Source organism: Perca fluviatilis, chromosome 4, assembly GCF_010015445.1.
Source record: "Perca fluviatilis chromosome 4, GENO_Pfluv_1.0, whole genome shotgun sequence".
Lineage (NCBI taxonomy): Eukaryota > Metazoa > Chordata > Actinopteri > Perciformes > Percidae > Perca > Perca fluviatilis.
In genome coordinates this window covers 19,888,756-19,901,795 of record NC_053115.1, presented here as the reverse complement: position 1 = coordinate 19,901,795, position 13,040 = coordinate 19,888,756, and the positions used below count along the sequence as shown (strand labels likewise).

The 13,040-nt window shown below is 39.0% G+C and overlaps 1 protein-coding gene across 4 annotated transcripts; it reads left to right on the top strand.

Moving 5' to 3' along the window:
- The first annotated feature begins 1,997 nt into the window (after positions 1-1,997).
- Positions 1,998-13,025, top strand: LOC120557548 (high mobility group protein HMGI-C-like). 4 transcript variants are annotated; one of them, XM_039797995.1, is made up of 6 exons: positions 1,998-2,176; positions 4,274-4,394; positions 4,912-4,995; positions 7,509-7,559; positions 7,692-7,727; positions 9,544-13,025. In XM_039797995.1, the coding sequence occupies exons 2-6, from the start codon at positions 4,290-4,292 to the stop codon at positions 9,625-9,627; spliced, it is 360 nt and encodes a 119-aa protein (XP_039653929.1). In that variant the 5' UTR covers positions 1,998-2,176; positions 4,274-4,289; the 3' UTR covers positions 9,628-13,025. The 4 variants fall into 4 exon arrangements, with proteins under 4 accessions (XP_039653929.1, XP_039653928.1, XP_039653926.1 ...); XM_039797994.1 differs by having other exon boundaries at positions 4,271-4,394; XM_039797992.1 differs by having other exon boundaries at positions 4,225-4,394.
- Positions 13,026-13,040: the final 15 nt, after the last annotated feature.

Here is a 13,040-nt window from a genome sequence, read left to right as displayed (position 1 = left end):
TCTCCCTGGCATTGAATGGAGCTCTGAAATACCTTCTTTGCCCCCAGCCTCTAAAGAAATCCCTCCTCTCCTCTGTCTTTTGATGCCTGCCCCCACCTCTAAAGACATGCCTTTGTGCCTTATGCAGAACTGTATGCGCTGCACATTCTTTCTATTTCTATAGGAGGATTTTTGTAACCCGGTCCTGATGAGCCCACGGAATTCAGCTTAAATAAACCTCAAGATCAGAGTCCGACCGAATCTCAGATACACCAGCCTGCAGAGGGCCACTGAACTCACACATAGACACACACACAATTTCTGTCATGGAAACCCTCCTCCCCCCTCTCTCTCTGTCTTATTCCCCATTCTAGCTCTCTGTTTTCTGTTGCTTGGACATTTTCAAACCAAAAAATTTTTTCAGAAGACATTTTATCTTTTGCAGAACTAATAGGACTAATAGGACTGAAGTGTAAAAGGTGTTCCCTTTAGCTAATGATGGCAATTATCCTCCTGCTGCACACAGTGTTTGAAAATGGCAGGTTGACAGTTATGATTTCAATGTCATTCTGCTCACTTTCATTTAGTAATATTTATAGTGGATGACTAATCTAATTCATATATGACTATGGGTTTTCACCAACTGTTAAAGCTTAAAGTTCTGGGAAACCCGAATCAATTTGTAATAAATGCTGCCACAGAAATATGCAAATAGTTTCTTTGTTATTTTGTTTTATGCATCTTATGGTAATGGCAAAAATGTTTTATCTTTGAATGCAACATTTGATTATGATTTTTATCTCAATGTAATGTCATGTAATTCATGTTTCACAGGATATTTAATATGTGAATTTCTGAATTACATCATGAAATTTACACTAAAACTCATTCAAAATGATCCCTGTGCTTTATCTTTGTAACTTAAAGCTTTATATTTTGGTCCCATGCCAGCACGCTCACCTGACATGACTCTATGAGTGGTCCGGCATTAGCCGTCCCTGGAATGTGTATTCACTGTAGTTCAGACATTTCTGTCTGTATTTATCAGTTTGTGCAAAGTTACAAAATTACCTCTTGAAAATCACAAAGACAAGATTTCTATTTTTTTTTTAGACCTACACCCAAATATGCAACAAAAACTACAATGGGAGAATTTAATTCCAAAAATACTACGTCTACTCTAGGAGGATGTGATTTTCAATTTTTATTTCACTATTTGAAAATAAAGAGAATAGCTGATTGGAGGATAAAAGAATAGAAGAATAAAAGACTAGAGATGGTGTCTAATAAAAACTTTTTACATCTTCTATGTAAGAAAATTGAAAGGGAAATTTGCCCTTTTGCTCACATATCTGTCACATCTGTTTTTTTTTTACTGTTTAAATGCCCCGCATGATTAAATGTTTTTTTTACATTTGGATATTTCTGTCCTTATTTATGACAGAATAATATATCTAAATATCTAACACTGTAGGTGTGGACCTAACAAAGAGAGAGAGAAAGAGAGAGAGAGAGAGAGAGAGAGAGAGAGAGAGAGAGTGAAACCTCTGCTCGAAACAGTCTAGACATTCTGATCTCACCAATTTCTACTGAACCTTTTTCTTCCCTTCTGTGGGGAACTTCCCAGCCCCCGGACTCCACTTTGGGAACCCCGGAACCATACTACCCTCCTGTCTGATGCCCGTCTCTCTCTCTGTCTCTCTCTCTGTCTCTCTCTCTCTCTCTCTCTCTCTCTCTCTCTCTCTCTCTCTCTTTCCTTCTCTCAAGTGGGTGGTCCGGTGAACTTTTCGGGGCGGGGTCCTCTGTTTCAACCTTCCTTCCCTCTTTCCCTCTTGAAACATGCTTTAATAGAGAAAGTATGCAATGCATATACTGCTCAGCTACAACCCCCAATTATACTGCAACTGGGGTATTCGTGACTGGACGTCTGGGGGGGATCACACACACATTTCCGATTAGAGGAGGAGAGAGGGAATGTGTGTGTGCGTGAGAGAGAGATAGAGAGAGAGAGAGAGAGAGAGAGAGAGAGAGAGAGAGAGAGAGAGAGAGAGAGAGAGAGAGAGAGAGAGAGAGAGAGAGTTTACAATTTCAATCCAACCAATGAGACGGTCGATACACTAGGATTTTCATAGTTGTGCAGGAGCACAAAGTGAGCTGATTGTGTGAACTTCCAGGTAAAACTGCAAACCGTCTCAAGGTAAGTTCAACTCTCTCGGCTCTCATTGTTGCATTTGGCGCTGCCTGCATGAACAGGGGCACTCAGCCTGAACATGGAGCCTATAGCCTGAATGTATGTAGCCTATGTGTGTGTGTGTGTGTGTGTGTGTGTGTGTATATGTGTTTGTGTGTTCATGGCTGGTTTGATAGGAGAGCTTTTGCACCTGTGTTCCTCGCCTTTGTCCTTCTTGGTAAAGTTTTTGCAGCTCTTCGGTTCGTCCACTTCGGCGGACCTGTTATCACTGCAAAACCCAACACATTAAAGATCGATTGCGCAAGTGATGGGAGAAGGGGGATGTTGTGTAGTGAGAGCAGACTTAAAACACTGACGGTGTCGACTTGTATGGCGTTTTACGTGTGCCAGTTTGTCAACCCAAAGTCGGGAAGGTTTGAACACACGGGCTCGCCGCACGAGCGCTTCGCGCACCTTCTCTAAAGACTGTAAAATAATGTGTTTTTATGGTTGCAATTGCCGCCCATATGCAAAAAGTACATTCAGTCCCAGTACTTGACTGCCAGACACAGAAGCGGACGGTCTTCCGCTGCAGAAGAAGTGCAGGACGCTTGTTGTGTTGCTCGGGAAATCATTTTAATAGCGACGAAACGACGTAGTGCGTCTCGTTTGGCTTTAAATCTTTTCAACGAGGACGTAGATTTCTCAAATGACACCAACTTCCTGCTTCAGTGCGGCCGTTTTGATAGGCTGTGTTGGCAATTAGTGTTTGGCACATTCTTTACAGAGCTAGACCTTATGGTAAACGACCAACTTGGGACATTACATTACCAACAGCCAGTTTAGGGTTGACATTTGTGGTTTACTCTCTTAATAAAAAGTAGCCTAAATATTATATTTGGCTACTTTTTCGGAAGTTACCAGAAATATGATGTTATAAAGGCATACTGTTGTTTACATCAACATGGATGCTATTAATCAGACCACTATTTGTTAATTGATTGATCGTTTCAGTCGTTTTCAAGCACAAAATGCCAACTGTTCCCTAGTCTCAGATTCTCAAAAGTAAGGCTTTGCTGTCTTTCTTTGTCTTATGTGATAGGAACCTGAATATACTGTGCGTTTGGAGCACTGTTTTCTGACTGATTCTGTTGATGGACAAATTATCATTTAAGGAATTATTGACAGATTAAGACATTTTCTTGTCAAATCAGTTATTTAAATGGTCTGTAAAATGTCAGAAAATGGTGACAAATGTCCATCTAAATTTTCTAAAGCCCAAGATGATGTATTTTTTGTGACCTACAGTCAGTTTACTTTAAGTCAAAAAAAATCATCAAAACTGAGAAGCCACAGAAAGTTTGGCATTTTTTCTTGAAAATGTCTGAAATCGTTTAATCAATTATCAAAGTAGTTGCAGATAAATTTTCTGCCGATTGACTGATCGACTAAACATTGCAGCTCTAAAGTTCACTGTAGGCTTAAAAAAAAGGCAGATTTGTCAATAGTTTTTCATGTTGTCATGATTCTTTCCATTAAGATTTTGCATTTAGTAGTTCTGTTTGCATCTCATTCGCACAAGTTTTAGAGTAAAAGTTGTCGCAGCATCAGCACCCCTACAACATGCACAACCCCATTGAGAAATACCTCACAGAGGGCAGATGGAAAGGCAGCGTACAGTAGAGCAAATGCAGATTTTGGATGGTAGATTGAGTTGTGAATATCTGTGCTACTTTTAGTCGCTGGACACCACTCTCATGTTTCCCTGCGTCTGCCAGACCCCTGTTTGTGTTCCGATGAACCTGGTGCCAAGGCTTATGCATAAGCAGTTCCCACGCTCGCTCTTGGAAAAGGATCCTGTGTAATTCTGAATGATCCTTTCAGTGATATTAAGCACTGATTGAAAGTCACTGTGGTAATTGTGCAAAAATAAATGAGATTTGAAGTGGTATAATAAAGCTGATTATCCCAGATTCTTCAAAGATGATTCCTGTAATCAAAAGTAGCACTTTTTTTCTTCATGTTTCTTAGCTCACATCTCCAGCTCATGATACTCAGGTCTTCTCCTCTTTAAGCCCTCGAGGCTGCTCCTCCAGGCTTTGATGCCCTCACTCTTTGAAGCAGGTGGACAGACGCAGGCATGAGTAACAGTGGGACCAAAGAGCCGTCTCCCCAGCCGAGCACTGCCCAGTCACCTCCTGAGCCTCAGCGCAGAGGCAGGGGTCGGCCACGGAAACAGCAGCAGGTAGGACTTCCGTCCAAGAACAATTTGATCAACATTACCCCTTGTGTTGTCCGTCTGTTTTGCACATATGAAGTATAAACTATCACATCTTTTTAGCCAACTTCATTCCAACTTATTACCAGTTTATTTAACTTATTACTAGTTTTACACTTATTTTTGGATTGAATGATCAATAAACCTAATTCATATTAAATTATACCTAATATTTGAGTTAAAAAACTACAGTAATTATGAATAATCTTGACAGATCAGAGAAATGTATGTTGATTGATAATCACAGCCTGTTTTGTGTATGAAACCATCCGTGTTATTTTTGGGCAATTTTGGTTAAAAGAATCCCATATTTTTTTATATAGAAACCTTGAAAACAGGACAACAGGAGGGTTAAGTATCTAATGAAAAGGTAATTCTGAAAGACAAAGATAGTTAATGATGTGTCTGTTTTCTGGCTGTAGAAAACAGCTCATTCAAAGAAATGTTTTTCACTGGTTAGTTATGGCTCCACATTTCTCTACAGGAGCCTGTTGGACCACCAACTCCAAAGCGCCCGAGAGGACGACCGAAAGGCAGCAAGAACAAAGGCCCCAGAACTGCACTAAAGGTTGAAACTGATCAGAGGATCTTTATTGAACTTTAATTTCAGAATTGTCACACCTTGTGTCTGCGGTATAGTACTAAGTACTAAGTAATCTAAGTACTAAGAATTGTTATTGGGAATTTATGGCAAACATTCTAATATTAGAAAATATTTAAAGCTTTCGTGCATAACTTTTTAATATTAATGAACGTCCATTACATCCAAGCCATTGCCAAATTAGTTGCTACAAAGCTAATTAATTTAATAATAATAATAATTTATACTGTTCATTGATCCCCAGTGGGGAAATTACAATTTACACTCTGTTTTTTTTTAAATCACTACACACAGGCCTGAAATACACACACAGACATGCTCAGGACCTATTCATGCACAAATGGAGAGATGTCAGAGTGAGTGGGCTGCCAGTGCTGGACCAGCGCCCTGAGCGGTTGGGGGGGTACGGTGCCTTGCTCAAGAGCACCTGGCAGTGCCCAGGAGTTGAACTGGCATCTCTCCAGCTACCAATCCACACTCTGTACTTTAGTCCGTACTGGGACTTGAACCGGCGAAAAACTACGCTACAGCTTTAAAGAAAGAAATTATCTTTAGTAAATTTTGATGTATCTGTGACTTCTTAACAACCTTGATCTTTATGGCTCCTGAAAAAAGAAACCAGTACCACACAACATATTTGTCTTACAATTGATGGCAGAACTTTCTATTTGAGTATTTGTACATCGTACATTGTACTTTTACTTAAAGGATACTTTTCCCGCCAGTGTGCTTAAAGTGACAATGATCAAGATCATTCTTACCAATTGGATCTCATTTCCAATCAATAAAAAGAAAGCATTTCTAAATTCACTTATAGCCTAAAAGCTCACTGACAAATACACTTTTCTCTTTTGGTGGTGTCTTTTGGTGTATTTGTGTGATTTTATAAAGCTTACAGGCATTTTGTGTGCCATCGTTTTTTAATGACAGCTGTTCAAATAAGAATTTACTGTACACCTGTGCAAACATGCACTCAGATATATCATTATCAGCAACATTGCTGTTTGCATTGTTATTGAAGAATTTGTTAGTATACAAAAAATTAAGATACCCATTGTAATTTTGCTAAATCTTCTCTTAAAGTTAAACGTTGAGGATTTTCAGAGGCTTCTTGTATCCATAGACAGTATATATAGAATGGACCAACAGACCCTGTTGCTCTGGACGGAGACCAGTGAAGGATATTAGAAGCACTTTTCCGGTGAGCGCTGAGCGTTACTGCGCAGCCTCCAACTGAGCCTGAAGACGCAAATGTGACGTGAGCAACCTGTCTGAAAGTTGTAAGTCTTCTGGTAGCTGTGCCAAGAGAAATCTCAATCATTCCCAATCTTGCAGAGACGGAGAGCGTAGGTATATGTAAGGAGATAACATAGGCACAGGCTAATTATTGCTAACTAAAATGCTAGTTAACATTAGTAATTAAACTTAAACAGCTAATATTAGTCGAAACTGCCTGCGAGCTTCTCCTGTACTATACGGTAATTCCTCTACTATGCGACAGTAAGTCGCGTGGTTATGACACAATCGTTAGCCTATTTTTACAAAAACGTCTGCTACAGAGCCATAACGTGAGGTACAAGGTAATGGAGCCTTTTATACATTGTCGTGTTTCTTTAGAAATAAACAATGGACAAATAAAGTCTTTAAACGCTTCAGATGTAAAGTTATTTGCTGTCAAAGTGACGTCAAAATGAATGGCAGTCAATGGGATGGTAACAGGGGGTGAGTGCTTGTTAGCATCAAAATGGCGCCATGGGAGATATTCTTGCCAGACGCTTGCTTACCCCCTTGCTTGTATCAGGAGAAGAAGTTGTTGTACTGCCCCTGCTGGCAGTTTTCCAGTTTGCTTGTACATTTGTAGCATGTAGTTGATGTATAACACTGTAAATCAACTAGTCTTTTTATACAAATGTGAAACCTTTTTTCACACTCTTTTTTTTTAACATTTATTTTGTTTTGTTGGGAGAGCTTCATCACTATTTCTGGAGACAACTGACTTGTTCAACTTGTTACACCAAAGCAGAGCAACACATATGAGCCTGTAATTAGACATGCCAATCTCACAAATCAATTGTTTGTGTTTTGAAGTTTGGGAAAATTGAACATTTCTCAGAACAGTCAGATATGAAAGCAAATATGCCATAAATATGTGCACTTAGATTTTGATATTTTACTATCCGAGCAACACACAGTAAACACGGTTGCGTGTGCAGGATTTTATGACATACAGCTCTGCAGGCACTGCACATGTTGACATTTCAAGGGATGATTTGACTGAGAGGAAAGCTATTTCTGTCCCTGTTTATCACTAAAGAGTGTAGTTTTGTTGCAGTTCTGTTTTTTCTGCTCACAAAGTCTTAAAAATTACAATACTCAAATGAAAACGTATAAGCCCTTAATCTTAGTTAGTGATTAGTGCTGTATGACAGGACTGTTGAAATGTGAAACCTCCTTTTAACCATTCATTTGTTCTTTCTTAGAAAGTGGAGCCCGTTGGGGAGAAACGACCACGTGGGCGACCAAGGAAATGGGTATGGAGCAATTGTTGACAGTTAGAGACATCATGGTGTCCAAAGCCTCGGATGTCTGCTGGAGCTTTACAGTTCGACACAGGGTGGCCTTTCTTTCATGTTTAATTCATTCTGTTTCCTCTCTTTCCACAGCCCCAGAAAGTAGTTCAAGTAGCTGAAGAGCAGCAGGTGAGGAAAACCAAATCTTTAAAAAGTTGTCAGAGCTTTGTTCTGATGTAGCACTTTGAACCGCAGATTCCCTCGACAGAAAACCTATTGTGATTTAGTTGGTTGAAATGTCTTATAATGAGCAGCGGTTTGTTGCAGAATCTTTAAATCATTACAAAGCATTAAATCCGTTTAGCCTCTGAACATGTGCCCTCCTCAATTTAACAGTCTTCCACTGCAGATTTACCAAATTATTTTCAACAGTTTTTTTTTTTTTAAGAGATCACTAATTAGTCATTACATCCAACTGAAGCTGAAGTCACTTTGAGAGTTTGTGAATGAAGAAATGCAACCTTCAGTTGAACAGAAATCTCAGTTTGTGTCACACATTTTTACCTTTTGACTAATATCAGTCACATTTATGATAAGGGATGTGTAAAGGCAGAGCTGATCTCATTTAACTATTCATGAATATCTTATGCTTGTTAAGCACAGGGCTTATGTACATCAAAACTAAACTACATTCAAAAGCCCTTTGAACCCATTATAGTGGTGCTGCAGCAAACAAACCATGGCCTTCGGACCACTCTATCCTTTGCTAAACACTCAGTTACCAGTTTATTAGATATACCTAGCTAAGACTGATGCAGTTCATTATACGGAGAGGCATGAGGAGGGTGATGACATACAACAAAGTCCTCATCTTAGCTACCAGGTTGCTGTATTACAATGCAATAATTAAAGATGAAGTAAACCGGCAACTGAGTTTATGCTATTACATTCATATACGTTGTCCTAATTATTATTAGACTCACTCACCCAGAATCATACTAGTCTAAACTATTCCAGGTTCCATGCTCTGGCAAATGCCTCCACACCCCACAAACCCCACCAGACTTAAGAAAAAGCTTCTTTCCTCTGACCTCTGTGCATCCTCCAGCTTGTACATTGTCTACAGCAAATCCTTTGCACTGCCCTGCACATGGCATATACGTATGCACATGTGACGTATGCACATGTAACTATTTTGTATGTATTTATATTTTTTATTTCACTAGTCTTTAGCACATTCTTAGGAGCACGCCACATTCCATCTTAGTACATACTTACTTGTGTTTGTGAGAAATATATATTTGAATCTAGTACACCATGTGTTATGAGACAAATATAAAATTGCTATTGCTTCGGCACATTTGATGTAAATAGCAAACAACCAATGCACATGTTCCTTGCGCTTTACGTAAACTGACTTCATGAGGATATGAGGAGTTCTTGGAAAAATGCACAGATGGCGGTGCTGAATTCTCCAAATAACACCTCCAAACATCCTTTTGCGACATCCAGTTTTTGTGAAAGTACGCCGAGAGTTTCTGAGAAACGTTGGTTCTTTTAGACACATAGTTCGTTTTTCAAACAAAAATCAAACAGCTGTCACCAAAGCGGGCAGTTTTCTTGATGCCCCTCGTCTGCCTTATCGCATCATCTCCTCTGAGCAGTTTGCCAAGATGCTTCAAGAACTGAAACTGTTGAGACAGACTCCCTTTTTTCAGATGCACGCACATGAAGGGGAAGAATGAGTCAATGTAGAGAGGGGAAACCTGATCTAACTGTTCTCTTCCTCTGTCTTCTTGGTTTCCTGACATAACCGTCGTCTTCATCACATTTCTAGGTCTGACAGCTGGACCTACTTCCTCGCACGCAATCGCTCATTCTTGTATTCTCGTGCTCTTTCTAGTATTGATTCATTACCTTGTGCACAATGAGTCACTAGACTGAAAGAGATTAGACAATGACAGACAAAGTGACAAAGGTGTTTTTTGTCCCCCCAATGTTCCAGGGCTCTTCAGAAGAGGCTGAGGAGGGTCCCTCGCCGCTCGAGCCCTCAACGTCTCAGGTTCCAGCGCAGGAGGAAGGGGAGTAGATAGGATGCCTCTCTACCTACCTCAAGGTTTGGCCTCAAACAAACAGGGATACTGTCTGGCTCCTATCTGTGACTGGGATTCATAAACAAACAAACACACACACACACACACACACACACACACACACACACACACACACACACACACACACACACAAAATCATTGCAGTGGTTTCTTCTCCCGACCTGATACTGTATCCTGGTTTTATTGGTTCACTCTAAGAGTTTGGTGAACAAACTCTGTTTTAACATTGAATAAATTGATCTTTGGACATGTTTTTTTTTTAAGGGAATAGTTCGACATTTTGGGAAATACGCTTATTCACTTTCCGGCCGAGAGTTGCATTAGAAGATTGATACCACTCTCATGTGTGTGCGGTAGAGCTATTGTCAGCAGCTGGTTAGCTTAGCTTAGCACAAAAACTGGAAACAGGAGGAAATAGTTAGCCTGGCTCTGTCCAAAGGTAAAAAAATCTACCTACCAGCACCTCTAAAGCTCAGCTCATTAATTAACAAGTTATATCTCATTTGTTTGATCCGTACACAAAGTGGAAAACCGACAATTTTTTGTTTACTGTTTACAGAGGTCATGTGCCTTTTTAAAGGTGCTGGTAGTTGGGTTTTGTTTGTTTCCAGTCTTTATGCTAAGCTAAGCGTTCTACATTGTATCAATCTTCTCATCTAACTCCAGGCAAGAATGCAAAGAAGCATATTTACCAAAATGTCCAACCATTGTGTTAAGGATACCTGCTTGATGGACAGGCTTGCGGGTTAAAATGAGAGAGTGGGGTGGGGGGGGTTAAAGGAACCAACCTGAACCGTTTTATTGAAACATGTTTTTAAATCAAGTGACATGAATCCTCACATGAAATGGGAGCAAGATGGTGACATTTTTAGCAATGTCACAATATAAACATGGTGCGCTGAAGTCATTATTATGAAAGTAGACGTGAAGAGTTTTCTTCCAAAATGAAATATCCAATTTTGGAGGGGAGAAATATCTTATTTTCTTTGCTCAGAATAAAAAATGCAAAGAATTACTTTAGCTTGTCAGTGTGACAGTTCAGATTAATAATGTCAATGTTTTTTTTCCTTCCAACCAGCAGCAAGAAAAAAAGCACCCAAAGGTTTAAATGGATGTCTCATTTTTGGAAAGAAACCCTTCATATATACTTTAGTCAACAACAGTGACTAAACATTTTACCACACTCAGGATTTTACTATTACAGTGCTTTTACACCATATTGAAACCTCAGGTACAACGCTATTCAGGAACATGTCAGTCTACTCAGTAATTATTGTGCTGTGTTTGTTGTGCATTTCTGATCTGTATTTGACATTACCAGTATGCCTTGACACAACGACCTCATTTAAACCTCAGTTGTCCTCAGCTTCTTAATCTCTCATACTACCTCAGTAACACAAAAGATCTCCAACAAAGTAACTCTCCACTCCCTCAGCAGCACACATACACACACTCTCTCTCTCTCTCTCTCTCTCTCTCTCTCTCTCTCTCTCTCTCTCTCTCTCTCTCTCTCTCTCACTCTCTCTCACTCAAACAAACACTCAAACAAACACACACACACACACGTTCATGTGCAGATATATAACACAGACAGGCAAAGAGTTTTCAGGCCTACATACAAACACACAAACACAATCGGCAGAGGATTTTTACTATGGGTGTACAGATAAAAGCCTCAGTGTCATTTATTTAAAAAAAAAACTGTATTTGTTAAAAGCTGAAGTGAGACTTGGTTTATTCTTTTGGGAAATAAAATGCAGCCAATAGTTTACAAGAACTTGATAAAATACTTTCTTTTAGGGTGTAGTTCCTTATGAAATACTTTTTTTTGGGGGGTTGGGGTGGGGGGGAGGGGTTGTTACTCATTTCTCATTTTTACTACTTTATGTATTTTCTGACTCTTACACTGTAAATTGTATGTGTGACACTCTTTAATTTGTGTGATTTGAAAGGAAGGGCAGCAAATTACCACACAGTGCTGAAATACATGCCCCTTATGGGAAACAACAAGACAACAGCACCACAGATACCTTATGTATGACATCAATTGTGGAAACGTGGTTAATACTAAACACTTCATCAGTAACCCTTTGTTTTACCAATTTATGAGAGAAAAGGGTCCACGTTGTTCCTTCCTTTCCTATTTGGCTATTAAAAGGTAGTATGAAGGATAAATTCAAAAATAGTGTAATATAAGCATGAGTAGAAATAAGTTGTAAACTGACTTAGTAAAAGTTTTTATTAGTAACATTTTCCTACCAAGTGACCAAATGAGGCTGTTGCAGGAAACCCCCTGACAATGTTGACTTATAGTGTAAAATTGTGTAAAAATAGTGTACAAACCCACACTTTAGGGTTAACTCATTAAAAAACTAGTATGTTTTATCTGTAATGAATCAGTAATAGTATTTTTCTATATATAGATTACCAAATTCTTTTGTTTGAACATTTTTCAAAATAAAGAGGATTCCAGCCTCCAGTCTGTTTTCACTAAAATGTTTTTGAGACATTGTTTGTCTGGATAGTTGCACTTAAACTGACAGACAGCCTGTTGCAAATACTTCAAGCTCCTCAGATTCATTCCTTGTGTCATCATACGTGGTAGCCATTTATCCAACGTGAACTACATATCACTTACTAGTTGTTTATTACATGACTTGAATATCGCCCATCATTTACTGCATGTCAGGTGTTTCCTCCACGATATGTTGTATCCCAATACTTTCATGTATTTCTGCATTGTTGACTAAATTTGCTGCCAGAGGAGCTTAATTCATTTACATACAGGTATGTTTTCTTGTTCAATTGCATTGACTTTACTTTTTTTGCCATCTGGACTACCTCTGAACTCACAAGCCTTGGACATCTCTGAGGAAATGAGTTAGTTAGTTGGTTGTATCTGACCTTTTCCATCAGACCAGGCGATGTGCATCATGAAATCTTGAAATAACTATCAAACTAGTACTGTTGTAGTCCACTCATCTCATCTCCCTACATTCATTTCACCATAATGAATGAAAGTCAGCCTGAAAGTTGCCTCTTAATTGAACTACAGCTGGGTCAATGTTTGTTATTTACACAAGCTGCGTCTGGATATTTACTCTCTATATGGGGACGTTGTTCTTACTGATAATGATAAATAGTTACATACAGTACTTGATCCATTTTCAGCTATTGAAAAGTTGAAGTGTAACTTGAGAAATCATATTTTATGCCTTACTTTTAACACCATTTTGTAGTTATGTTATTGATGTGTCCTCCACTTCATTAATACAACTCACAAACCTGTGATATATATTTTTGTTATGATCCTTTACCATGTGATTTGTGTTATTCTGCTTCTTTATCGCGTATTAATAAAATATCGCACCTATCGACTCTCTTTTGT

Excerpts from the sequence above, each read along its gene's own strand:
- LOC120557548 (XM_039797995.1), top strand. The coding sequence starts at position 4,290 with ATGAGTAACAGTGGGACCAAAGAGCCGTCTCCCCAGCCGAGCACTGCC. Across the intron at positions 4,395-4,911 it reads GGCCACGGAAACAGCAGCAG|GAGCCTGTTGGACCACCAAC; the intron begins GTAGGACTTCCG and ends ATTTCTCTACAG. Across the intron at positions 4,996-7,508 it reads GCCCCAGAACTGCACTAAAG|AAAGTGGAGCCCGTTGGGGA; the intron begins GTTGAAACTGAT and ends GTTCTTTCTTAG.